The sequence below is a fragment of the Typopeltis vanoorti genome, chromosome 6 (assembly GCF_054136105.1).
Source record: "Typopeltis vanoorti isolate ZY-2024b chromosome 6, IOZ_Tvanoo_1.0, whole genome shotgun sequence".
Classification (NCBI taxonomy): Eukaryota; Metazoa; Arthropoda; class Arachnida; order Uropygi; family Thelyphonidae; genus Typopeltis; species Typopeltis vanoorti.
Window position 1 is genome coordinate 61,111,382 of NC_143554.1, and position 27,810 is coordinate 61,139,191.

At 33.9% G+C, this 27,810-nt stretch overlaps 1 protein-coding gene across 1 annotated transcript in view; it reads right to left on the reverse strand.

Moving 5' to 3' along the window:
• Nucleotides 1–27,810, reverse strand: part of LOC150105489 (uncharacterized) — a 134,818-nt gene that overhangs the window by 1,764 nt on the left and 105,244 nt on the right. The window contains exons 7-12 of the mRNA XM_090394205.1: nucleotides 25,370–25,453; nucleotides 20,345–20,481; nucleotides 18,848–18,995; nucleotides 15,486–15,642; nucleotides 8,661–8,796; nucleotides 7,234–7,350 (exon numbers count right to left, since the gene is read on the reverse strand). Coding sequence (XP_090250331.1) covers nucleotides 7,234–7,350; nucleotides 8,661–8,796; nucleotides 15,486–15,642; nucleotides 18,848–18,995; nucleotides 20,345–20,481; nucleotides 25,370–25,453 — 779 coding nt within the window. The remainder of the gene's footprint in view (nucleotides 1–7,233; nucleotides 7,351–8,660; nucleotides 8,797–15,485; nucleotides 15,643–18,847; nucleotides 18,996–20,344; nucleotides 20,482–25,369; nucleotides 25,454–27,810) is intronic.

A 27,810-nucleotide genomic window follows, 5' to 3' on the forward strand; every position in this document is an offset into this window, starting at 1 on the left:
TATTAAATTATTCTGGATTAGAGGCTTTGCCAATTTTGTGTATCCCTCGCTGCACTATTTATTACTACACTTATTACTACCACCACCTCTGGGTCTGGCTCCCACTGAAGAGACTTCAATAAAGGTCGAAACTGGTCTGGGTAGTGACCCTTCCCTTAATGCATAGCATTATACATGTCTGCAAGGAGATGTGCTTTGAATTATGGGAGATACTAAGCCAAGTGATGAGAGCTTAGTCCACCTTTACCACAAGTTGCCTGAGTCCTGAAGATACTTTAGGTGCAAACTTTGTTTGCTTACGCTTGGATAATGGATTAAACCAAGTACAGGTAACCCTCGTATAACACGGTACTTATACAACGCAGTCTACAATTTCTAGTAACCCTTTATTTATTTATTTTTTCATATTTTTCACTGCGGGACTTAAAAATCAAATTTTATCTTCATTAAATTTGTATCTGCCCGTATCACGCAAGTAGTTATAAGTATCGAATTTAGTTTTATTGCATCACTGAATAAGGTACAGAGGCTTTTGCAGTCTGTGTCATTCTCAACAAATAGTGCAATTAGAGACAGATGGAATAAAAACGGCACTAAGTAATAAATCACATGTCCCCTCTCACAGAAGCTATGCTGTATAGACTTAAGCAAAACCATATGTTGCACTGAAACACAGTATCTAACTAAAAACTATTGTCATATTTTTCAATTATGAAATAAGTGTTTGTTTTATTGCATTTGAAATTCTCGATGTCATTATGACAGATCACAAAGGCTAACTTAAAATAAAAGACTACCAAGAATTGAAACATGCCATATAATGAATGTGTGAGTTCACCTGCCACCTCAAATGCAAAAAAAAAAAAAAAAAAAAAAAAAAAAAAAAAAAAAAAAAAAAAAAAAAAAAAAAAAAATTCAACCAAGGGTTGAAACGTTTGTGTGAGCTGAGCCAGGCAGTAATGAGAAGTTCCATTGGAACGATAAATGACACCCTGTTATAAATGTGTTAAAACTAATAGTGAATGTTGTTGTGAAATTCGATTGAAGAGAATTAGCATTTCAACTCAACACTTGTCGGTTGCTTATGTCTTTGGGCCACGCGATCTTTTGTTAATACCGCACTAATCATATGCATGTCTTTATAGCTGCTGTCTTGTGTGAAACAAAATCCAGCTTGTACGTATTGTAACAATTAATTGTCTTCGTTTTCTGCCAGGAAAGCGCATTTAAAATCATAAGTGTGTTGATCTCAAGCTGAGCAGTTTATTTTCTGGTGAGTTACATACGTACGAGAATATGAGAATTATACAAATGATATCCAAGAGATTTCAAGTGGTGACGACCTCCAGCCACTTAAAAAACATGTACAAAATGTTATTTCTGTAGACAGTGATGACGATTAAAATATGCGCTTTATTTTATTGTGTCTAAAACATTTATGTATTATGCGTAATGAAATTTATGTACAATTTGTAATTTTTATAATTTTATACTACATATTTGTCTCAGTTTATGTTTTCTTAACTTACATGAATTACCCGAATTAAATAAAAATATTGTTTTTGTTGGATATGTCATTGTTGTTTATATAATAAAAAACGATTTTGGAACCCAACCCTACCTTTTCTATGTGATCTAAGTCTTGTATAATGCGATTTGTATAACACGCCATTTCTGAGGAACCTAACATCCGCGTTATACAAGGGTTACCTGCATATAATTTCTTGGTATCTTTAATTTATAGCATAACCAAGTAAAAAAAAACTTCCAACAAATATATATATATATATATATATATATATATATATTTGTCATCTGGTAGTCATGCTGGAAAGCACTATGTATAACATAGAGTATTCAATTCTTCAGAGTACTGAATGCTTATAGAAATCAGATACACAATTAAGAAAAGAATAAACAGCACAAAACATTGAAAATAATCTAAAAGCATTAAGGAAATAAATAAAATAAAAAACCTGTCATCACCAAAAAACATCTCAATTCGATCAGAGGGAAGTCAATTTTAGAATGATTTTTAATACACACACAAAAGGAAAAGGTGTTCGACATAATCTGGAAAGAAATGGAAACAAAACAGCAACATCCAGATAGGGAAGCACCCAATGGCACTGAAGGTATGAGAATCCACAGCAGTCACCTCGGCTTGTACACCTCAAAGTCAAAAAATTAGAATAATCAAAGAAAATGTGTTGAATGATTTGCAATTCTAATATGAATTAGAATCATCTAAATTTATGTATTTTGTAGATTATATAACCATGTAAATGCATAAAAATGTCATATAAATTATAAGAAAACTGTTATTTGAAAACATTCACAACATTAAAATAAGTTTTAAAGTAGTAGAATAATGCGAAAATAAATGCACAAAAATTAGTCAAAGGGAAACAACATCATAATTAATACTTTGTTGCATCCCCCTTAGCTTTCATGACCGTTCATAAATGGTTGGGCATATTATTTACTAGCAGTTCAGTCTTTATATATACATCAAAACATGATCGTATGGTCTGCAGACTAGAAAAAAAGTTCATTTTTGTTTCTTGGGACAACTTCTTGGTGTTTCTTCATAATTCTAAACAAATTCTCAATGGGGTTTAAATCTGGTGAGTTTGCCAGCCAAGGAATTACATTGATTCGTCTGTCTTTGAGCCATCTAGTAGTAAGTAGTCTTGGAAGTGTGACAAGAAGATGAATCTTGCTGAAAAAAAAAAAAAAAAAAAAAAAAAAAAAAAAAATCATCCTCATCAAAAATCTTCTGATGCCAGTAACCAAGTGCTCAAGAATTTCCTGATACACTTTGGAATTGATTCTTTCATACACAATACGCAGTCTACCTGGATCCTCTGCTGTTGTACAAGCCCATACCATGATAGAGGTTGCAATTTTCACCAAATGTTTCATATATTCTTTATCAAATGCTTCTTGCTTAAGATGCCAAACATGTATCCCTCCATGATTGGATATACACATAAAACATACTTTCATTGCTAAAAAGTACTTTTTTCCAGTCTTCTTTACCCCACAACAGTCTTTCCTTACATCTTTGCACTATAGCTGCCTTTTGCTTGGAAGTCATAAGCAGCTTTGTCTTAGGCACAAGTGATTTAAAACCCAATTTCTGAAGTCATCACAATGTCGTAGATTTAGACACATTCACACCTAATTCTTTCCATCTTCTGTGAAAATACCTTACATTTCGGAAGCAGTTTTTTTTTTCAACTTCAACTATACTTCAGATATATTTCAACTTCCTCTCATCTCTTGATGTAGTCATTACCTTTTGACTGATATTGCAGCAATTATTTTGAAAATAACAATTATTACAATACTGTCTCAATACTCTACTCACATTTACTTGAGAACATTTAAATTCCTTAGCTATAAAATATTGGGTTTGGCCTTCTTTGTGTGGAGACACCATACCAAACTTCTCAGCTTCCGTTATGTCACTCATTCAAACCCACGTTTAGCTGTGTTGTTCCACAGCAGCTGTGGAACTGACACAAGTCAGTTCCATATCTACTGAAATATATGCTATTTCTATGCTTTCCTCAAAACCAATAGGACGAATCTGTAATAGTCCAATAAAGTTCATCTTATAATTTATATTACATTACATTGTGTTTACGTGATTATATAATCTACAAAATACATAGATTTAGATGATGCGAATTCATATTTGATAATAATTATTTTCTATGCAATAAATTAGAATTGCAAATCATTCAACATATTTTCTTTGATTATTCTAATTTTTGCATTTGGAGGTGTAAAGTATCTTAAGTTTCATTCCTCAGAAAGCAACATTTGACCATAGATGGCCTATCTTGTGTATTATCTCCATGTGAATTCACACATATCCCTATGTCAGAACATGGGATAACTAATCCACATCTGGAAACAGAAATCCAGCAGATGTTATGAAGCAACTGTAGTTCAATAGGAGCTACAAACACAAACAAGTCATATTATCCAATTTCGTATTTTGAAATTGCCTCTCAATTCAAGAAGTTAGGTTTACCTTTGCACTTATTATTTAGAGCCCTCTCTCTCTCTTTGTTGTTTTTATCTTCTGTCTCAGTTACACAAATTATTTGGACAGTATTTCTGTAATCTGCCTGCAAGTCTCCATACTTTTTTTTTTCTCACTGAAAACTATTACATGCATATTTTCAATACTGTTGAGGTATAAGGATGTTTCAATAGTTAACTTTTTATTGTTTTCTAGTTCTCTGATAAACACAGCAAGGGGGGGGGGGGTTAACTGGGTGTTTCCCAGCAATCATGATAACCGGATAGTTGATCAAGTTTTACTGTGAGATGGTAATAACTGGAAACCTCTTTCTGTTGAGATTTCTAGTTCCAGTGATCTAGTTATAACCCTTAAGCTACTGCATCCCATTTTCTTGACTTTTGGCAATGATGGTAGATAATTTTATTTACCATCACAGAGAATCCCAATAGACGAAATGGAATCCCATCTTCATGGAATTGCACAATGCAGTTAAAAATCTCAACTGCATTGTGAATGGCAACCCTATAGAAGAAGAAAAACGTTTCAGCTACCTAGGCAACAGTAAATTAAATATCGAAATAGACAACAGAATCAATAAAGCTGGTCTGGTAAGAAGTCAACTGAATAAGAGAAAAATTAGTCAGAACACTAAATTAGCTTTATATAAGACAGTGTTCAAACCAATTTTAACTTATGGATCTGAGAACTGGGTCAGAAGTAAAACATTTGACCAAAGACTAGAGGCCACAGATATGAGAGTCCTGCGGAAGATTAAGGGCATGAACAGATGGCATCAATGGCAATATCATATTAAAAACAAGGATATTAGGAAAGACCACTGTCAGCATCCAGGAATGCATCAGCAGAGCTAATCTCAGGTGATATGGTCACTTAAACAGAATGGGCAAGGAAAGATTACCAAAACAAGCCAGGTCGGCAGAAAAAAGACCCAGAGGAAGACCAATACATAGGTGGATTGATTTGGTAAAAAGTGCCTTAGAAGATACTAATATAAGATCTGATAATGTTGAAGCTTTGACAAGTAACAGACTGATTTGGAGGAAAATTGTTGAGAAGAACCTAGTAATGATGTAAATTTTTCATATAGCACTATCATATCCTGTACCCCCCCCCCCCCTTGAGGGTACATGGCAGGAATTTGATGATGATGACAAACTAGTGTAAAAGCAAGAGTTAACAGGAGAGGGAAAATGAGTTAAGTAGTCTGATACGATCTCTTCATGAGACTGGTTAAACTCACATTCAGTTGAAAACGCTTATAGATATATCCTGAATCTTAGATAGGATTCAAAGTAGGAACTTTGAGATGATGCTACTGACTGCATCATTACATATTACAACCCAAACTGTATGCATTCATACACGATTTATAAATTTAATTATACAGACTTGAATATACAGGCAATCCCCAATTTATGCAAATCGAAATTACATAAATTTTCAAGAAAGTCATGAAAAAATTTGATTTATAAAAAAAAAAAAAAAATCACTTATCACACGTGTTATTTGCACACCTCTTAACAGTGGTCATTCACAGGAAGATGGCCTATTTAGTGCATTTGTGTATTCATAATTTTTGTTTGTGTTTGTGTGTGCTGGGTAGAATATTACCATGACTGGAAATAGGAAGAGAAGTAGAAAGTGTGAATCCATGCATAAATTCACCAAAATTAATCTAGACATGAAAATTATAAAGAAAAAAATTGTGTACCAGGTATATAATGTGCCCTGCCACATGTTTAGAAGTTTTCAAAATAAACTAAAGTTGCCAAGAAATTATACTCTTGGTTTAATTCTTTATTCAAATGTAAGCAAACAAAGTTTGCACATGAAGTAACTTCATGACTGGGCAACTCGTATATGTAGAGGCTAATGACATCAGATCACTTGCCTTAGTATCCCATAATGCAATGAACACATCTTCACAGACATGTATAATGCTATGCATTATGGGAAGGGTCACTACCCAGACCGGTTTCGACCTTTATTGAGATCTCATTAGCAGGAGCCGGACCCAAAAGTGATACCAAGGTAGAAATAATGCAGAAGTCATATTTCCATATACAAGTAGCCAAAAGGTGTCAGACACTTTGACTTCTGCATTACTTCAACCTTAGTGTCACTTCTGGGTCTGGCTCCCGCTGATGAGACCTCAAAAGTCAAAACCAGTCTGGATAGTGACCATTCCCATTTCGCATTGTATTATACTGTCTATTAGGATATGTGCATTCCATTATGGGATACTAAGGCAAGTTATGTGAAGGCGTTTGCCTCTATATACAAGTTGCCCAGTTGTGAAGTTACTTCACGTGCATGTTTGCTTTACTTGGATAAAGGATTAAACAAAGAATATCATTTCTTGGCATCTTTAATTTATGGTATAACCAAGTTTTCAAAGTCAAATTTTGCATTGCAGCAGGCATTGAAAGTATCTTTACCATTAGTTCCATTTGCTATGTGCACACAAAATACTACCTCGCACATTATACTGCAGTAACGATTCAATAAGGTAATGCTTTATCATAATAAACCTAGATAATGCTGGTAAAGACAGTCATGGTCCAGAATGGGTCATGACTGATAGCCTTAAGTTCAAAGAGAAATATAGTGCTTTCAGCCTGTCATTACCAACAAGTTTTATGAAGATAACAAACAAGCACTGTTCAGTCAACTAATGATGAAAAGGTGAACAGGCAAAATTATTTTTTTTTTTTCTATTTGGTCATACTATTTATACTGTGTTATATTCTTTTTGCATTAATTACATACTGAAATCAAATTTATGTGTGTGCATGCTGTGAATAAAGCTAAAATAAAAATAACCTTTAAAACATCAAAACCCTACATGTACTGCAAATATGTAAGCAATGGGGGTGTGATTTACAGGTTGGGGGGGGGGGATTAAACCTCTGACTTCTGTAAAATTTAAGAAATGTAACCCTTATATTGGGGGCTGCCTGTAATACAGTACTAAGCATTAGCCACAGAAAGATAATGTAAAGCTGAAATATTTCACATTGTTACTGTTCAGAAAACCAGGATAATCTGACAATGATCCCTAATAATTCTTCATACATGCATCTATGGGAAAGAACAGTACCTTGACAGAAATAAAACCAGGTGAATTTACAATTAGTCTAAAGACAATATAAGAAAATCTATTTTCAACTTACATCTTGCATTTGGGATGGAAGACTTTGGATTTTGAATTGTAGCAAGCATTTGGTAAGTGCATTTATTACCCTGGTTACTGCCTGTGCTTCATGTTCTGATGATATTATAAAATTTGACTGAAAGATATATCAACAATTATACTTTATTATAAGTTTCAATTTCAAAATAACAAATTAATTTAAAAACAAACAAAATGCAATCTCCTTAGTGGAATCAGAAAACAAGAGTTCAAGAATTCAGTTAGAAACTATTCATGACCAGTAGGCAGGTTATGCCTGCTGGCCATGAATAGTAGTTTATATTTATAAATCAATAGTTTATTTTTATTAACAAATTTAATTTTATTAATATAATATAATGCCCAGATTTCATAGCAAAGAATCAATGGTCATATCAGCTAACTGGATTCTAAGCAGATTATGTTCTGCACATCACTGTGCTTTCATTTTGTAACCATTTTGCAGAATTGGTAATTTGCTAATTTTAGTCTCTACAACTATATTCACAAATGATTCAGCATGAGCTAGTATTACCATAGTGCATACAAAACTATAAACAGTAACAATGTTCTGAAGTAAATTTCTCATATTAGATAAAGAAGAATTGCCGGTCTGGTTGGTCAAGTGGTTAGCATATACGCTCTCCAGCCAAAAGGATGCCGGTTCGAATCCCGCCACGGGCATACATGTTTGTGATGGTTTGTGGAAATAATAGTGGCGGTAGTGGGCAGTAGATGGCATTGGTGTAGTTGGTGGAGACAGAGTTGTACAGCAGGTACCCTCCTTCGATGAGTCTTAGCCTCCATGGAGGTGTCACATAATAATATAGTTTTTTCCGGCCTGGTTGGCTGAGTGGTTAGCGTATCTGCTCTCCAGTCAAAAGGCTGTGGGCATGGATGTTTGTGATTGTCTGTGAAAATACTAGTGATGGTGGTAACGGGTAGATGGTGTTGGTGTGGTTTCAGTTCGTAGTTGGAGACAGGGTTGTAGAATAGGTTCCCTCCCTCAATGAGTCTTTGGACTCCCTGGAGGTCTCAGGTAATAATAACAATAATAAGGAGAAAACGACCATCTTCTTAATTCTTTTTTGTTTTTAAGTTGGAAACAGAATGCACTATTGAACTCTATTGAATTTTATTTTGTAACCATTTTGCAGAATTGGTAATTTGCTAATTTTAGTCTCTACAACTATATTCACAAGTGATTCAGCATGAGCTAGTATTACCATAGTGCATACAAAACTATAAACAGTAACAATGTTCTGAACATTGTTACTGTAGTTATAACAATTGCTAAGGATTTAACAATTGTTATAACTCATAGGCAAATGATTTGGGTCAGGATTCAAATCATGTGGTCTTCTCATCCATATGAGAAGAATGGGGGATCGAATATCAAAAGTTTATCAAAATCAGAATTAAACCTACCACTTGTTCCAGGACTTGTATTTTATCATGTGCTGCCATGTTTTTCAAATTGGGAAGAGGATATGTTATAGGCATCATCATTGGATCAGGCTGGGGCCATATATCTATTGGTGGTGGTGGCAATGGTGGCCCATCCCTAAAAAAACATGGAAAAAAGATAACAGATATAAACATCTATTAAATGGCATTTCAAATTTAAGTTGACTTAAAAATTATTTCAAGAACTCTTTTTCCAGTCACTTTTGTAGGTCATTTAGTCCATTCATCTGTCTCTGCACACAGAGATGCTTTGCTATAGGTGATATTTTGAAAAACTTATATGGTGAACTATGGATTAGATATCCCCAGATTTTGGAACTATCACTAATTAAACTATTAGCTGCCCATGTGAAATGAAAAATTATTTCCATACTTTCTATCCAAAAAAAGTTCCCACTGGAAGTTTTCAGATAGAGAAGTAGTCCTTAAAAAGTAACAAGTGCAAAAAAATAATTTTCAGCATGACTGCAATTAGGAAACAACCCTAATTCCAACAGGAATAGAATACATGCATTTTTAAATTAAATTCAAAAAGATATAAATTTATCCTTATACTAAGCCCATTACTTCTTTAAGAGTGCCATTTAATTATTTTTGATGGATATATTAACCACAGCTATTTTCTCAGTGTTGGTGAGTTATTTTGCACTAACACTCAGGAATGCCTTATATCTGATGCAGAGCTGTCTCCTGGTATGAACTTGAGTGAGGTTATTTAAGACTTTTTGGAACTTACTGACTGATAAATGAATAGTTTATTTTTATTAATATAATATAATGTCCAGATTTCATAGAAAGGAATCAATGGTCATATCACTGTGCTTTTATTTATTTAGGAAATCAGCTTGCTAATCATTGGAAATGGTTTAAATGGTATTTAGATGGCATCTATCTAAATATTGGTGGATCCATCAGGTTGAACAAGACCATAAAATTTATGGCAACTGACTGGATGTAAGGGGGGGGGGATGAAGGGTATTACAAATAATAATAAAAAGAGTGTTGATAGTGGAGACAAATTGACATTAACCTGGACTTTGAATGGTACACAACAAATGGAATGGATATGAATACAAAGGTAGCTGATGGACAGATACCAAACAGTAGTATATGGAGGAGCGGAATCCAGAAGAAAGTGGGTGACTAGTGAGGTACAGCACTAGTCCTAGGACCACTATTGTTTAATTTGTACATAAACGATATAGGAAATAATTGAAGGGAAATATTGCTGACAATGCAGAAAAGTAGGATAATATTAATCAAGGCCATGGTGAAGAGTTTTCAGGATGATTAAATAGGATGTTAGTATGGGCAAAAGTAATGGGTGTCAGTTTAAATGTGGAAAAATGTAAAGTTATGCATTTTGGGATAAAGAGATTATATACTGTGTATCACATTGATAGAAGAGATTGAGGATTTGTGGGTTGCAAAAGTTGATGGGTTAAAATGATGGGATATATCAGAAACATTTATGTTACTTAAAAAGTTTTATAGAATTGATGCAGGAGAAATGTTTGAGATTTTGGCTAGAAGGGAGCAGAACAAGAGGTCATTCTTGGAAGTTCAGTAAGAGTTTGGTTAATAAGGACTAGATTTTTTGCTTGGAGTGATGAACGAATGGAATGAGTTGCCAGATCACTTGTGAGTGATCTGTTTGTTAATGGGTTCAAAGGAGAGGTACTATAGATATTGTGTGGATGGTTTGTGTCCACCAGGTTGAGTCTTTGGATTCCATGGAAGTACCGGGTATCCCTTGATTAACGCGATTAATTAATCCCTCGATGTTACCGCGTATATCAAAATCGCATTAATCAAATATAATAATCAATGGTAAAAATTACAATTCGTCCATGATCCATTACTGTATTAATAATTCGTTTTATATGGTACTCTTTTAGGAAAGATAAAAAATGAATGCAAAGTAAATGTTTAATAAATGCTTGAACCTACATTAGTCACTGCAATTTTTTTTATCAAAAAAAAAAAGTTATAAATAGTCGTTTGAACAGTTTGTTTTTTTTTTCTTATCAGTATAAATTCTACGATAACAAGCAAAATGACTCTCTAGACCTCGGCAAACAAGCATTTTTCAATTAACATCTGGATCCATATTCGTTACTTGCTGCTTAAGCGATTCTAAACTGCGAAATATTCCATCCAGTTCTTTGATTGTTATCTCCTTTGGAACCTCATCTTCACATTCCATTTGTTCGTTGTCTTCATATGTGCGTTGTTGTTATTCAATTTCAAGAAGATAGTTGTCACTGAAATCTTATCAATTTGAATCCAATAATTCTTTAACATCTTCTGCATCAACACCATCAATCCCAAGGTCTTCACCAATTGCAACGATTTCGTCAATCACGTTGTTCAGAGGATTTTGAAAACTACCTAAGTCATTAGCTTTAATTCTGGCAAAAGGTTTTTCCAAACAGCTCTCATGCAGCTGGAAGACACTTGCTCCCACGAGTCATGAATGTTTTCAATTGTGTGTTTAATGTTAAAATTTTTCGAAAATTCTTGTAGCATAATCGCATTTTCTCCCATTGTTGTTTCTACTGCCTTTGAGAATGTCTTCTTAAGAAAATAGGCTTTGAAACTTGCAATGACGCCCATGTCCATGGGATGTAGCGATGATGTCGTATTTGGTGGAATTTTGGTAAATTTAAAGGCGCGTTAATCAAAACTCTTGCCGCGTATATCAAGGGATTGTTGCAATTAATTTCGCTGTGTTAATCAAATCCCGCGTTAAGCAAGGGATACCTGTATATACTAATACATGAAGCTTAAAAAATACTTAATGTGGTTTAAATTATTTGACTAGATAAATCAAGCTGCATATTGTGGGATTTCTAAGATTTGACAACACACTGTTGTCAGAAGACACTGAATAGGAAATATCATTACTAATTAGGGAATATTTAGAATCAGATTGAAGATCCAATACTTCCTATTTGGGGCAGGAATTACCACATTTATTCCAATATAACTTGCATTTTTTCTCCCATCTGGTAAGAGATGTATGTGGGGATTTTTTGGAAACTAAAAAAAAAGTAACTAGAAAACTAAAAAAAGTTTTCAGAAAAAAACTAAATTTACATTTATAATTAAATCCTGGGTATTCATTATAATTTATAATTGCTCACATTATTTATAAAATGAATGTATTTAAATTTTAATTATCAATGTCATTTATGTGATCAGCCACCCACCTTCATCATGCGATATATTTGAATCTTTGTGGCAATGCTTCTATAATTAAATCATCACAACAAACAGTTTCAGTATTGCTTGTCCATTTATTATTTTGGAATCATATGATCTTTGCATTTAAAACCAGCACTGTAACTTGAATCTCCATATTTCAATCAAAAAGTTTGGTGATACTTTTTTTTTATGAGCTAATTACTTAAACAGATAAGGGAAAGTAAAGGATTATTAACGAGGAATTTTAATATGGGAAAATGAATGAGATAATAAATACGAAGTTTTTTTTTTTTTTTTTTTTGAGAAACTTTGTGGTATTTATCTGAAGTAACATGCAAACCTGCTAAAAGAGACAGGATTATGATTTCTTAACAACATAAGAAGAATTAGTGATGGACAACATTATTTACTTATAACTCCTTCTGTAATAATAATTATTTAATCTTGGAAGAAGAATTAAGACTATGGGAGGAGGGGGGGCATAACACAAAGCATTGAGTGAAATTTCAAACAATGCATGATATGATTAAGAAGTTATCTGGATAACAGTGTGGCAAATGCATTGCCTACAAAGTGATTTTACCAAACCGTATGATGTCTCTTTCAATACATCTGCAGATATAAGGCAACTGCTATTGTGACATGTGGTATGAGGAAAACAATGTGAAAACTTGCAAAGTCCTGCTCTCAATCCAAAAAGAACACCTTTGACTCACTGGAATATCAGGTAAGAGCTAGATGAGTGTGTTCAAGAGTGGTATATGTACTAGTGGTTATGGTAAAGGAAAAATAGTACATACTAGGCATATTATTATGAACGAACTGGTGGAGTGCTTTAGAGTGGAAACAAATTTCATTACCTGTGCGAGATGCTGATTGGCAGTATGAAATGGTTTGATCTCTAGAGCAAGAGTTCTAGATTATGCAACAAAATAAATGAAAAATACATACAATTACATAAAACTGAAGTCCATGTTAGGGGAGATGAATAGGTGAGCATATAATTTTCTATCACTGCATGTCTTTCTTTCTTTCTTTTGAAATTGACAGTCTTATGCAAATCAAATAGATAAATGAATAAAAATGAGTCATGGTAAATAGATGTCTCACCTAATTTGTATAAACATCCAAAAGCACAAAATCAAGTAATGCTCCCAAATGCTTTAGCAAGTTAAATATCAAAGGGCAGACCACTGTATAAAAATCAAAGGTGGAGTTACTGCAGTATAAGTAGATTAATTTGATACCATATAATTTACTGAGTATTTTGATTTAGCATAGGATTTTCCTTGCTTTTTTTTTTTTTTTTGCTTCCAACACACCTTTAGTAATTTCTAATTCTGTTTAAATGTCCACAGCTCTGTTTGCACATTCTCAAGTTCCTTTCTAATAATGATTATTAACATTATTCCAAGAATGAAGGTATGTGTCCACTTCTCCAAATGATTCTCTGAATTCTCATGAATGTGGTCTCAAATCTCTAATCAAATGCTTTATTCTAGATCAGCTCACAGATTTGCGTTAGAATTAAACATTACTTCATATACCATTACATTGGTCTTTTAGAGCTCATTTCTCTTCTGTTCTTCCATAAGATTCATTTACCTTGTTTCCCCAGCATAACAGCACTGCTTATTATATTATCAATTTTCATATTTAATTCTGTCTTCACTACTACACAAATGACAAATAAGTGTATACACAGTGTACAAGATTGCCATATGTTTGATTTAATGTCTATCTCTCCTATAAATTTCAACTAAAGTTTATGCTATATACAGAGAATGGCCAGTTATTTTTGCCAGCCTAGTTGGCTGAGTGGTTAGTGCATTCACTCTCCAACCAACATACTGCAGGTTCAAATCCTGCTGTGGGCATGGATTGTAATTTTCTTTAGGTGAGAGATGATTTTTTCCCAGTGTGAGACCACTTCCCCGTGGTTCGAAAAAGTTTCATGTTTGGTCTCTAGAGCAGGATTACTGGACTATGTAAAAAAAATAAATTAAAAAGGTATCATAGGCTAGTATGCTTGTTATATATATATATCATCATCATCATCCTCATCAAATTCCTGACATATACCATCAAGGGGTGTAGAGGATATGACAGCACTACATGAACAACTTACATCACCACTAACTTCCTATCTACAATTTTCCTCAAAATCAATCTGTTACCTGTCAAGACTCCAACATTATCAGATCTTATATTTCTGTCTTCTAAGGCACTTTTTACTGTATCAACACACACACACACACACACACACACACACACACACACACACACACACACACACACACACACACACACACACACACTGTATTTTTACTCGAATATAACTCGCACTTTTTTCCACAAAAATCAAAGTTAAAAAATTGTGGTGCGAAATATATATGGGGATTTTCGGAAACTAAAGTTTTTCAGGAAAAAATTAAATTAACGTTTATGATTATATTCTGAGTATTCATTATAATTTATAATTGAGTACATTATTTATAAAATGAATGCATTTAAATTTTAATTATCAGCATTATTTATGATCGGCTGCTCACCTTCATCATGCAATATATTTGAAATTTTGGTGACATCTATAAATGACATTTAAAATCCTTCTATAATTAAATTAAAACAAACGTTTTTATTATTGTTTGTCCTTTAATAATTTTGGAATCATAAGATCACCATGATTAAAAAAAAAAAAGGCATGACTTACCGAGAATTTGCTATTCACTATCGCTACTTCTGGTCTTGCATACGATTGGTGTGGTATTAACAAAATATTGCATGACTCAACAACAAAGGCAAGCTGAAGATTGTCGAGATGAAATGCTGATTCTCTTCAACCAAAAATATCTGAAACTGCCATAAAGTTTTAAACTGTTTTCGTGTGTGAGGTATATGCAAAACTTTCCAATTTATTTTTTCACAAAGTAAAATTGGGGGCGCGAGATATACGTTAGGGCGAGTTATATTCGAGTAAATACGGTAATATAAAGGAATTGGCAAATGTTAAATAATTTCCACATCTCATTTTCATATATCAAGACTATTATCACATGAAATACTGAATACAAAAAAAACGATTCCAATAAAAAAAGTACCCCAAAATAAAAATAATCAGAGAAAATCACAAAAGTCACTATCAAAGCAGTCTTAAATTTATGGTCATTGATGTGATCTCCAAATAAAAATATATCGAGGAGCATGCAAAATGAACTGAATGCAGAAAATCCACTAATAATGTCGCAATAGCAAAGACTTATATACATCTACAGAGATGCCATGTAACCGACTGAAAAAAAAAAAGTACACGTTTTCAATAAGTAAACGTGTGGAAAAAACATGATAAAATGTTAGTTAAAAGTTAAGTGATGATAAAGCTATAAAAAAGTTTTTCTAATTGCATTTGCCTACAAATCCTGGGACAACAAATGTGAGCAAAAAGTGGTAACATCTCTGCTGCATTTTTTCCCTTATTTATGTGAGAAAAAACTGTTACAAGTGATATTCTAGACATATGTTACTTAAATAACATGCCATACTAAGTTATTTTACACTCTAAAGTAAGATTTTAATCACCTGCCAAAACCATAGTCTGCCCCTCTTCCATAATCTGCTGCTCTCTTTTTCCGAGAGTAATAGTCATAATCATCATCAGAATAGTCATCATAATCTCTAGGACGCTTTGAATAGGGATCTAGTTTATCTGCTTTAGACTTTCCAGGAGGCAGTGAAGCTGTAAATGAATTATTTCAATAGCACATTAAAGTCAACTAAGAATTCCAATCAATTATTATAACAGCATGACTAAATTAATAGGCAAGTTTAACAAGACCACTGAATTATTTTAAGATAAAATCATGCATTTAAAAATAATCAATCCACCGTGCAATATCAGAAAAATATTTATCTTCTACTGTACAAATTATCAGGATATAAGCAGAATGCATGTAGTGAAGAATTTATATTACTTGCATTCTGCTATTATCTGATAAGTTATACATCTCTTAACTTATGCCTACTGTGGCAGGCCTTCCCGATGAGAAATCCTTCACCACTTCTTTTCAACAATGTACCGTATTTTGTGATTCATACAAGTAAATACATGATTTGTAATGAACCACCAGAAAATAAATCATAGAAGTCTAAAATGCTGATGAAACATATTCAGAACACAACAATATTGGTGTCCATTTGGCTGTATCAACTAAATCTTAAGCCTCTACTCTCACTTTTGCAGGCCTGGAAATAAACCGAACCACAACAATCATGAAACAGCAATTGATAACATACATGGTTAAACTAATGTACTAGGCTGGGACCGAGGTCTGATTTCCATATTACCACAGAAAAGCAAATCTCTGGTAAGATAGAGTCTGTGAGGATATGAGGCCAATGCTTGGAATGGGGGGAAAACCCTGCCATATGAGATCAGTTAATTCAACTTTACTGAAATGTTCCTTGCATCCTAAGAAAGGAGTTGAATGTGAGCTTTTCCATACATATGGCAAGTGTTGCAACATCCTCATAATTGTGTGTGGTAATTAAACTATTCATCCAGTTTTTTATATATATATATATATATATATATATATATAATACAGCCACGAACCATTTTTGGAGTCCAGAGCAAAGTTCCAGTTTACTTTTTAACCATTTCTTTCAGCATTATCAAAGCAACAATCATTCGATACGAGCGTTGCTTTCAAAGTTATTCAGACATCAAGGAGAAATCCAAAATCTCTTCTTTTCAATAGTATGGCTTTAAAATGTTGTACCAGAGACTAATAGAACGAACTGAATGCTACTGCTTTAAATGCTCTCTAGGTCAGCTGCTGTTCTCACACAAGAGCAGCAGCAATTGCCAAACATCCCTTTACTGTACAACTGCAAATGCATTGAACCTGCTTTTTCTCTCTCTTATTTCACCTACCTCTTTCCTCTGGAACAGCCTTTTGCAATAACTGTTTTCCAAACTACAACCTGCACCTCTTCAAAAAGTCAATAAACTTCTGAGTCCTAACATGCATCCCATGGCATTAATGAATTGTAGGTCTTTCAACCTCTTGTGTATGGGATCAATAAAGTACTGAGTGATGAATGGGAGATAAAAGTACTTCCAAGGCCACAATGTGCAAGGGAGCTTGGTGAAATTTTCCATGTATATTGCTCAACAAAGAATTCATTATATATTTTCTGTCTGTCCATCCCTTCCAGTTTCATCTTATTTTCCACAAACTCACACATCCGCTTCATAAATCAAATAATGGTCTCGGTTCATTCACAAGCCACCACATATCTTACTAAATGCAACTTTCATTTATTTAATCACTAATCATCTCATATTACATACCTGAGTTCTTTTCCTCTCAAAGGAGGAATTTGTGCATAAAAGCATACTTTCATTCTCAATAGGCACAAACTGAAGATGATTAACAAAATTCTTGATAGCTTCTGACATCTCCTTCAAATAAACAAGATTTCATCATGTTAGAGGCTTAGTGGATTGTATACAGTACTCAGAAAGGATTAAAACAGAATTTAATACTTCCTATATTTCGTCTCAGTCACTGAGACATCTTCAGGGATTACAAAAAACTAATGTAACATATACACAAATACCACACAATACTAAGCTCAACCACATGTGTGACTCTAAAGTCCTATCCAGGTGGAGCACCTGACGATAAGTGTTTCCCAAATCTTAGGAAGCTTAATGCAACCGTATTTATTAAAATTTGGTTGATTTCTGAGAGTTGCTGCTGATTCTAAAAATAGACTTTCTTTTTTGAATTTGTTGTTTTGAGAGCATGGTGGTTTTTTTCTATGAGATCCTATGGGTTGCATCCAAGACATGTTTAATACTTCCTATATTTCATCTCATTCACTGAGATGAAATATAGGAATAAATATATAAACCCAAATATAGCGCTTATAAAACAAAGATGGTACTTTAGAGTCACCCACGTGGTTGGGCTTAGTATTGTGTGGTATTTGTTACATTAGTTTTTCTGTAATCCCTGAAGATGTCTCAGTGACTGAGACGAAATATAGGAAGTATTAAATTCTGTTTTAATCCTTTCTGAGTGCTGCATACAATCCATTAAGCCTCCAACATGATGTCCTCACAGCACTTAAGCCTCTACACACGGAAACAAGATTTCAATAATGCAGTTACATTACCCTACATCAAGAATGTTACAGATAAAGCTGCAACGCTGCTTTGTGATTACAATGTTAAAATGGCTTTTTTTTTTTTTTGCTAATGTATAAGATTCTGATGCTCTTGCATCCAAAACCACATTCTGCCTAAAAACATGAGTCCATAAGATGTCCATAAGCAAATGCACACACGAGCAATGGCTCGTGTGTGCATTTGCTATGTAGGCTAGACAGGACAGTCTGGGAAGATATGCATGTACAACAAATACAGACTATCAAGTAATTTAGCAAAAAACAGAAATACCATATATCGATCATAACTGGCATTTCTGTTTCTCATTTTATAAGAAAATTTAAAAAAGCCTCAAAAATATTTTATATCCCCCACAATTAATGACAAGCAAGGTTTAATCCTACACAAAGCCTGGTCTGCATTCATCAAACATCTAACAACCTTGGAACTGGGATATCACATGTGTTATGGCACAGAACGTTTTCCCTAGTAACTTTGTTTATATGTACTACTTTCGAAATCTGATAACATTTCCTACATGTAATTAATTTTTTTCCTCGTCTTTTTATACAAGTCTTGTACTCCTAATGATATAAGTCCAATGACTTACAAAACTTGTTGGGTTATATTGTTCATGTTAATAAACCTGTTTTATGTTTAGAAACATATGATCTCAATACCAGAAATTAAATGAAAATGAGATTTTTCATTTAATTAAAATGAATTTCTTGCATATCAAAATCAGTGTCAATAATAAATAACTTACTACTTTTCTTTTCAACTTTAACTTCTATTGATCCTCTACCATGACTTGTTTCCATTTCTGAAACACGTTCTTCTACAATAGCAGAAAGAGCGGATTTTTTTAACTTCATGGTCATTATAAGATCATAGGCTTCCTGATCTACTGTTTTCTGAAATGATAATTGATGCAAGAAGATTTATTTCACATTACACTAATATTCTACATATAAGATTATAACCAGCGTAACATACATAAATGATATTTGTTATCTAGTTCTATTATTCACGGAACTAAACAAATAGTTATAAGTTGGAAATTTTTTTTCCCACTTGGTTAGACTATAATAAATTTAGTTTAATCCTTTAACCAAGTGTAAGCAAACAAAGTTTGTGCATGAAGTATCTTCAGAACTGAGGCAACTCGTGGTAAAGGTGGACCAAGCTCTCATCGCCCCTTGTCTTCATATTTCCCATAATGCAAAGCACATCTCCTTGCAGACATGTATAATGCTATGCATTAAGGGAAGGGCCATTACCCAGACCGGTTTCGACTTTATTGAGGTCTAGTCAGTGGGAGCCAGACCCAGATGTGGTGATACTAAGGCAGAAGCAATGGAGAAGTCATATTTACTTATACGAGTTGCCAAAAGGTGTACCACCTTATTATTAAATTACTCTGGATTTAGAGCAAGATATTGGAAGCCCCCCCCCCTGCCGCCCCCACTTGGTTAGACCATAATAACTTCCAGCATCTTTCTAAATTTCTAAATTGCCAGTCTGGCTGGCAGAGTGGTTAGCGCATCCACTCTCCAGCCAAAAGGCTGCGGGTTCGAATCCCACTGTGGACGTGGATGTTTGTGATTGTCTGTGGAAACAGTAGTGGCGGTGGTCAGCGGTAGATGGCATTGGTGTAGTTGCGGTCAGTTGTGGATGAGTGGTGGAGACAGTGTTGTAGAGTAGGTGCCCTCCCTCGATGAGTCATTGGACTCCCTGAAGGTGCCGTATAATAATAATAATAAATCCAAAGTAATTTAATAATAAGGTGGTAACCTTTTGGCAACTCGTATAGGTAAATATGACTTCTCCATTGCTTCTGCCTTGGTATCACCACTTCTGGGTCTGGCCCCCACTGACGAGACTTAATAAAGGTCGAACCCGGTCTGGGTAGTGGCCCTTCCCTTAATGCATAGCATTATACATGTCTGCAAGGAGATGTGTTTTGCATTATGGGAAATATTAAGACAAGGAGTGATGAGAGCTTGGTCCATCTTTACCACAAGTTGCCTCAGTCCTGAAGATACTTCAGGTGCAAACTTTGTTTGCTTGCACTTGGATAAAGGATTAAACTAAATTTATAGTCTAACCAAGTGGGGAAAAAAAAAAGAAAAGAAAAAAAACTTCCCATTTCTAACACTTATTGTTTTGTAGTTAGTTATTTTATAGAAGAAATGGTAAACAAGGTTCCTTTGAAATTTCAACCAAGTGGCTAGTTTCTCATAGTGATCGATATAAAACTTACCACATACTGAAAACGATGTTTTGTACCTAAAATGTGATCTACTACATTAGTGGAAGTACACGTACTATGACACATTACACAGCTGTAGGTTATTTCATCTTGGTCACCCTTCTGATGTTCTATGATAAAATCCAAACCTGAAGTGAAAGAAACAATACTAAAGTTTAAAGGGAAAATAGTTAATATCGTACTATAAGATCTTTTCTACACAACATAATCTATCAATAATAATGAATATAAAATACCCAAAAATATATTTAAAAAAATTTTTACCCCACAAATGAGAGGTTTCAAGACCCTAAAAAGAAATATCACACACGTGTTAGGGTCTTGAAACCAGTGTTTCTTTAAGAGCTGGGAATTGTATTTACAGGGAAAAAACTATTCCAACAGACAGACAGAGGCATAAGGGATGAAGAAAGGAGACCATATATGGATGTTGACCAGGAGCTGCAACGTTTGCAAATGATTAGACAAAAGTGAAGGAATGATGGTGGAGCAGCATTATTAAAAGTGAGATAGAATGAGGCCTGATCTTTCTTTTGAGAAATAAAGAATGGCTGTGTTTTGTAATACACAGAAAATCTTGACAACTTGAATTATCTGACCACTACAGGGATATTTGGACACATATCAGGAGATATTTGCACAAACAGTCACATCATCATCCATGCTCCTAAAAATACTAATTCAGAGAGCTAGAGCTATCTGTTCCAATGACAATGCTCTTTCTGCTGAACTCACTCACTTGCATTACACCTTAGTCAATGACTAAGGTCCCCCATAGGATAAAAAAAATTCTAAATGCTCCACAGAAATCCCTTCCATTGCCTACCACACAAGACTACAGGAAAACCGTTATCATCCCATACATTCAAGGCACTTCTGAAAAGATATCTAGAAAAGATATCAAGATATCTTAATAAATATCAGCTATGCACCATATTTAAAACTTATGTCAAATTGGCAACTCTCATCTGTTCACTTAAGGACAAACTCTCTTCTTTATCACATCCAGGAGTTTATGAAGTGCCCTGTTCTTGTGACCTGGCTTACCATGGACAGACAGGAAGAGCTGTTTACATCTGCCTTGGTGAATATAAAAAAATACATCTGGCACTATTGTTATGGCAAGTCAGGTCTAGCAGACCATGCCTTGGATACCCATTCACAAAGGATCAAGTGGAAGAAAACAAAAGTGGTAGACAAAAGTCATCATAAGTAAGAGAAATTGTTTTTGGAATCAACAGCAGCTTTAAAACACTCCAAACCTCAACTGTATAAATTTACCAAAAATCTGGGAGACAATCATTTTAAGATCTCATTAATATTTGCTTTCTCTCTTTTTCCAACATAGGTCGTACCTAATTAGGACTTGAGTTCTTTGTGCTGTCTGTTACAATTTTTTAAACTAGTCCCACTGTTATACCAAATTGCTGTTTCGACTGTGACAAACTGTTTTTGTGCTTCGAAGATGCTAGATATAACACTTGCGAAATATCAGCAAATAATTAATAAATATCAATTATTTTCTTATCATTCTGTGTTGTAATCAATACCGTGAAAATAATAAACATACAACGTAAATTAAAGGTATGAAGAAATTATATATAGGTATCCCTTGATTAACGCGATTAATTAAAATATATCAAAATCGTGTTAATCAAAGGTAAAAATTACAATTCGCCCATGATCGATTACTGTATTAATAATTCGTTTCATATGGTACTCTTTCAGGAAAGATAAAAAATGAATGCAATGTAAATGTTTAATAAATGCTTGTACCTACATTAGTTACTGCAATTTTTTATCAAAAAAAAAAAAAAAAAAAGTTATCAAGAGTCGTTTGAACAGTTTTGGTTTTTTTCTTATCAGCATAAATTCTATGATAACAAGCAAAATGACTCCTAGACTTCGGCAAACAACCATTCTTTGATTAACATCTGGATCCATATCCATTACTTGCTGCTTAAGCGATTCTAAACTGTGGAATATTCCATCCAGTTATTTGATTGTTATCTCCTTGGGAACCTCATTCTATTTGTTGGTTATATTCATATGCGCATTGTTGTTCAATTTCAAGAAGACCATTGTCACTGAAATCTTTTGAATTTGAATCCAATAATTCTTTAACATCTGCATCAACACTATCAAAACCAAGGTCTTCACCAATTGCAAAGATTTCTTCAACCATGTTGTTCACAGGATTTTGAAAACCACCTATGTCATCAGCATTCTGACAAAAGGTTTTTCCAAACAGCTCTCATGCAGCTAGAAGACACTTGTCTTCTAGCTCTCATGAGCCATGAATGATTTCAATTGCATGCTTAATGTTAAAATTTTTCCAAAATTCTTGGAGCGTAATCGCATTTTCCCCTGTTGTTGTTTCTACTGCCTTTGAGAATGCCTTTGTAAGAAAATAAGCTTTGAAAAGTTGCAATGATGTCGTATTTGGTGGAAAAAAAAATAAAACTTTCACATTCTCACACAGATCATTAAGAGAATTTGGATGAAATTCTTTCTTGGATGAAAAAATTTACAAAGAACATAATTTGTAAATACAGCAGAACAATTGGAGTTTGTAATACACCCACTCTTAATGCTTAATGGGAGAAATGACGTCATCATGCTCACGACTTTCTTTCTCTCGGCCAGGAAACACTCCTCAAGGCTTGCAGGTTTTTGCTGGTAAATTTAAAGGAGTGTTAATTAAAACTTGCTGCGTATATAAAGGGATTGTCGCAATTAATTTTGCTGCTTTAAGCAAGGGATACCTGTACGTGAACAAACAGAAGCAAACAGAGTTTGCACCTGAAGTATTTTCAATACTGGGGCAACTCATATATAGAAGCTAATGACTTCACATCACTTGCCTAGTAATGTGAAGTCATTAGCTGCTATATATGAGTTGCCACAGTCCTGAAAATACTTCAGGACTCGGGCTTTCCAGCACTTAACTGCACAGCCTTCTGAAGTTCTGTTGGCATCACTGACACACACACAAACACAACAATCCGTAGGTTGGCTGAATGGATGTCCCCCCCTTCTCCAACCAACAACAAGCTAACAGTTTGAATCCTACATGGCAAGGATGTTGGTGAATGTCTTAAGGACTGGGTGAAAAAATGGATTATCTAATCTTCAACAGTCCACCCATGAAGATAGTTACAGTATAATGCTAGTATTGCAGCATAAAGACTGACTTATTGACATCACTCTTCTCATCCCACATCTACATTGATGAAAAAGCACGTGTTCTTTATCATCTCTATACTATATTATACTCAGTTGGCAGCCATCCTACAGCATGGAAACAAACCCATGCACAGCTAACTTGAAGAAAATGTGATGTGCCTATGATTCAACTATCAACCTACTGTTCTCAAGCTCAATATTGTTTAAAGTAATGAAGAAGATCACACTTCTTAGCAGTCTCTTCTTCAACATCAACTAATTAATGACCACCAAATATGTTTTCACCAATCAAGATCCACAGCAGATCTCCTAAACTACATCATATCCACCTTTGTACAAGTGCAATGGAAAAGTATGGTGAAACCTGTGTTTTTGTCCGTGACAACATTTATAAGGCATTTTATAGGGTTTGTATTGAGGGCCTCAGCAAATTGCCATCTTATGACCCGACTTCCTCTCTTTGCAAATAGATTGTCAGTTTTCTCTCTCTTCAGATTTTCTACCAGCTGGTAGCATATTCTACCAAAAGGGTCTCCTAAGCCAGACAAGTTGATACTGAGGAACCAGACTAAGAGGAATTCTGACTGGGTGCAATAGCATTCCAGAGGAGCACCTTCCCAACAGCATCTGCTACCACTTGGTAGCAGATATTTGACCTTTATCGAGGTCTCATCAGTGAAACCTTGGTATCACTTCTGGGTCTCACCAGACCCAGAAGTGATACCAAGGTTGAAGTAATGCAGAAGTCACATTTCCATACACAAGTAGCCAAAAGGTACTACACCTTATTGCTAAAATACTCCGAATTAGAGATAGATGTTGAAAGTTTTTCCACTTGATTATACTGTGTCTGGGTATGGCTCCCACTGATGAGACCTCAATAAAGGTCGAAAACGGTCTGGGTAGTGATCCTTCCCATAATGCATAGCATTATACATGTCTGTCTATACCATAATACTAAGGCAAATGATGTGAATTCATTAGCATGTATATACAACTTGTCCAGTCGTGACGTTACTTCATGCGCAAACTTTGCTTACACTTGGATAAAGGATTAAACAAAGAATATAATTTCTTGGCATCTTTAATTTATGTACTGTTTTCACTTAATCCCATGTATCTGAAATGACTAAGTGATATTTTAGATGGATATCTGAGATAAAATTTTCTATTTGGATTCCTACTTAGTTGGTTAACTTCCATTCTCGATCATTTCATTCATATATATATATATATTCCGTATAATACTGTTGGAGATATCGAACATTTTTATCTAAGTCCTGGGAATTTTATCATCTGTCATTTTGAAGTTTAAAGTACTAAAATCAAATTCCACATTCATAAATTTCACCACAAGAAATATATCATTCAACTAGTATCAATTCTCACTTCTCATATCTATGAATTTTGGTCTCTTCCCTATCTTTCTAATTGGTGACCATTCTTTTAGTTTAATGTGTAGAAAACAGATAAAGCATAACTTGAAAACATGTTTAATCAGTCTTTAAAAAAGAACTGCCCTTTTGACAAGAACACATTCTATTAACAAGAACACATCTACCCAAGTAGATGTGTTCTTGTTAATTTTCAAAAATTTTATAATGTACACACTTGGCATAAATAAAAATAGACAAAATAATACAAATCCAGCAAATATGGGGGCCCTAAACTATAGAGCAATTTTGTGTAAAATTTTGAATGCCACGAACTCCCAACTGAATTTTTACTGTATTATCCAAAAATATAATTCAAGTATATTCCAGTATAATATGGAAAAAAATGAATATTTTGCAAATAACTATTATCTTTTATTCATTAAAACTCACCTACCTACAACTGGTTCTGTTATTTTATCAATATATGATTGAAGAACTGCTCGGACTGATGGATCTCTCTTTTTGCCAAGTCTTGACTCTGTATTTAAATAAAAAAATATATAAAAACAAAATTGTTACCTCTCAAGAAGATCCCTTAGTAAAATGGAGGAGAAAACACTAAAATAGTTACGTTTATTAACTTAATATGCAGTCAACTCTCTCACTAGCAAATTCATAAGGAATGTAGAAAGTTTGCAATAGTACATATCTGCTATACTGAATTACCTTTAGAATAGCAATTGTCTATGGGGATAGTGAGTTGATTATGTTTAATTGTACTGTACTGCAAACTTAGTAACATATAAAAATTAAATTCTAAGTATCTAAGGAAGAAAGATATTTCATAAAAATGAGCTTCAAACTTATCCTATAATAGATTTTTGCATTATTTCATAAAGAATATTTTGCTCATTTTATCTTATTTTATATAATAAAATTTTGCTTCACTGTGGAAAATAAATATCCTTGATTAGTATCTTTGGAAAAGGACTGGATGATGATGTGTACCTGAAATACATCCAATAAAAAGGTATTCTAATAAAGTTCTATTCTTCCAGATAGAAAAATTAGAATGTGGGAAAACTCTTATGTTACAACAGATTTAAAAAATTTTCTAAATATTCTCTATTAGCCCACATGAAGATATTTTAATATTAATAATATGAATTAAACTTGTGAACAAATTTCTTCTTCATTTGTTACTAATGTTTTCCATTCTCACTTGTTTAACCATTATTAGATGATACCAATTGCTATAACTTATACTCTTTACATGGACCCGAACAACAAATGGTTTTAAATCTATGGTATATTAGCACCATGGGCATGCTAAGGATTAGATATCTAAAAACCTTCTTCTCAAGATGAAGTATGGAATATCAAGACATTTCCAGTCTCCAATAAGCTGGAAAGTAGATGGGCCCCAAACCCTGGCAGTGAAATTTTAATATCTAGTTAATAAAAAGGAATTAATCTGATCCTATACAGTGGATCGATAATTTATTTATCTTTTAGTATAATTCCAGAACTGATGGTATTACATTTAATTTGGAAATGGATGTGTATATCTCATCAATAAAACCCATTTACATCAGGGATGATATAAATACCTGTTGACTCCACATTTGTTACAGACTATAAAAAAATAGACAAGCAGATAGAAAGTGAACGAGTGCAAAACCAACAATCTACGTTTGAGCATAGTGTATATACTTGATACCAGATATGTAGATACAAACATTAGTTTGTGACACCTGCAACAATGCCCTGTTAAACTAACCACATGCCACCAAGGATAGTATTCTATTTCTATTGTATTTTTAAAGGAATTTTTTTAGGAAAGTGTAAAAAGTAAAACAAAGCTTTCCAAAACATTCATTACAAATGTAACTCCCCCCCCCCCAACTGTTGCAATATCTTTAAACCTTTATTTTTCCAAAAGGGATGGGATGACAAGAATTTTTCATTAATACTGGGAAAAAAAAAAAAAAAATCCTATAAAAAACCAGGAGTGTCAATATATTACAAAGAACAGCAAGCTCGATATCCTGCAAAGCATGTTACCAATCAAAGCACTTGCACACAAAAAAACCATTCACTGCATTTCTAAGTCCATTTTGAAGGTCAAAGAATTCATACTAAATTCCTGAATTAACAATTTTCTATAAAAATATTTCCAAGCATGATGGCACTTGCTTCTAACGAGGTTTCATTTTCTTTCCATCATGTATAGTTAGATTTTTTCATGGTGATATGGATGCACTTTAGTTTGATGAAAGTTTTTTCACTTGGCTATGCTACCAATTATATATTTGGTTTAATCCTTTATCCAAGTGTAAGCAAACGAAGTTTGCACCTGAAGTATTTTCAGGACTGGGGCAACTCGTGGTAAAGGTGGAGTAAGTTCTGATCACTTGCCTTAGTATCTTCCATAATGCAAAGCACGTCTCCTTGCAGACATGTATAATGCTTTGCATTAAGGGAAGGGCCACTACCCAGAACGGTTTCAACCTTTATTGAGGTTTCATCAGTGGGAGCCAGACCAAGAGGTGGTGATACTAAGGTGGAAGTAATGCAGAATTCATATCACCATATACCAGTTGCCAAAAGGTGTCAACACCTTATTAAAATTCTCTGGTTTAGAGATAGCTGATGGAAGTTTTATAGTTTAAGTAATAGTATTATATAACTGTCCAAAATGGCAGTTAATTTAATACTGTTACTAGTTGTCAGTCATACACCGGTGAAAATTCCTGGCTTACTGAACAGTCTTTCAAACATGTCTTCTTAATCTCTTTTGCTCTCTTTCTCGAGCCTTATTTTTGTCTTTCCAGTTTACTGGCTGTTTTTTTAAATGCCATTAAAAAAATAAAAATAAAATACCACGTTCATGCC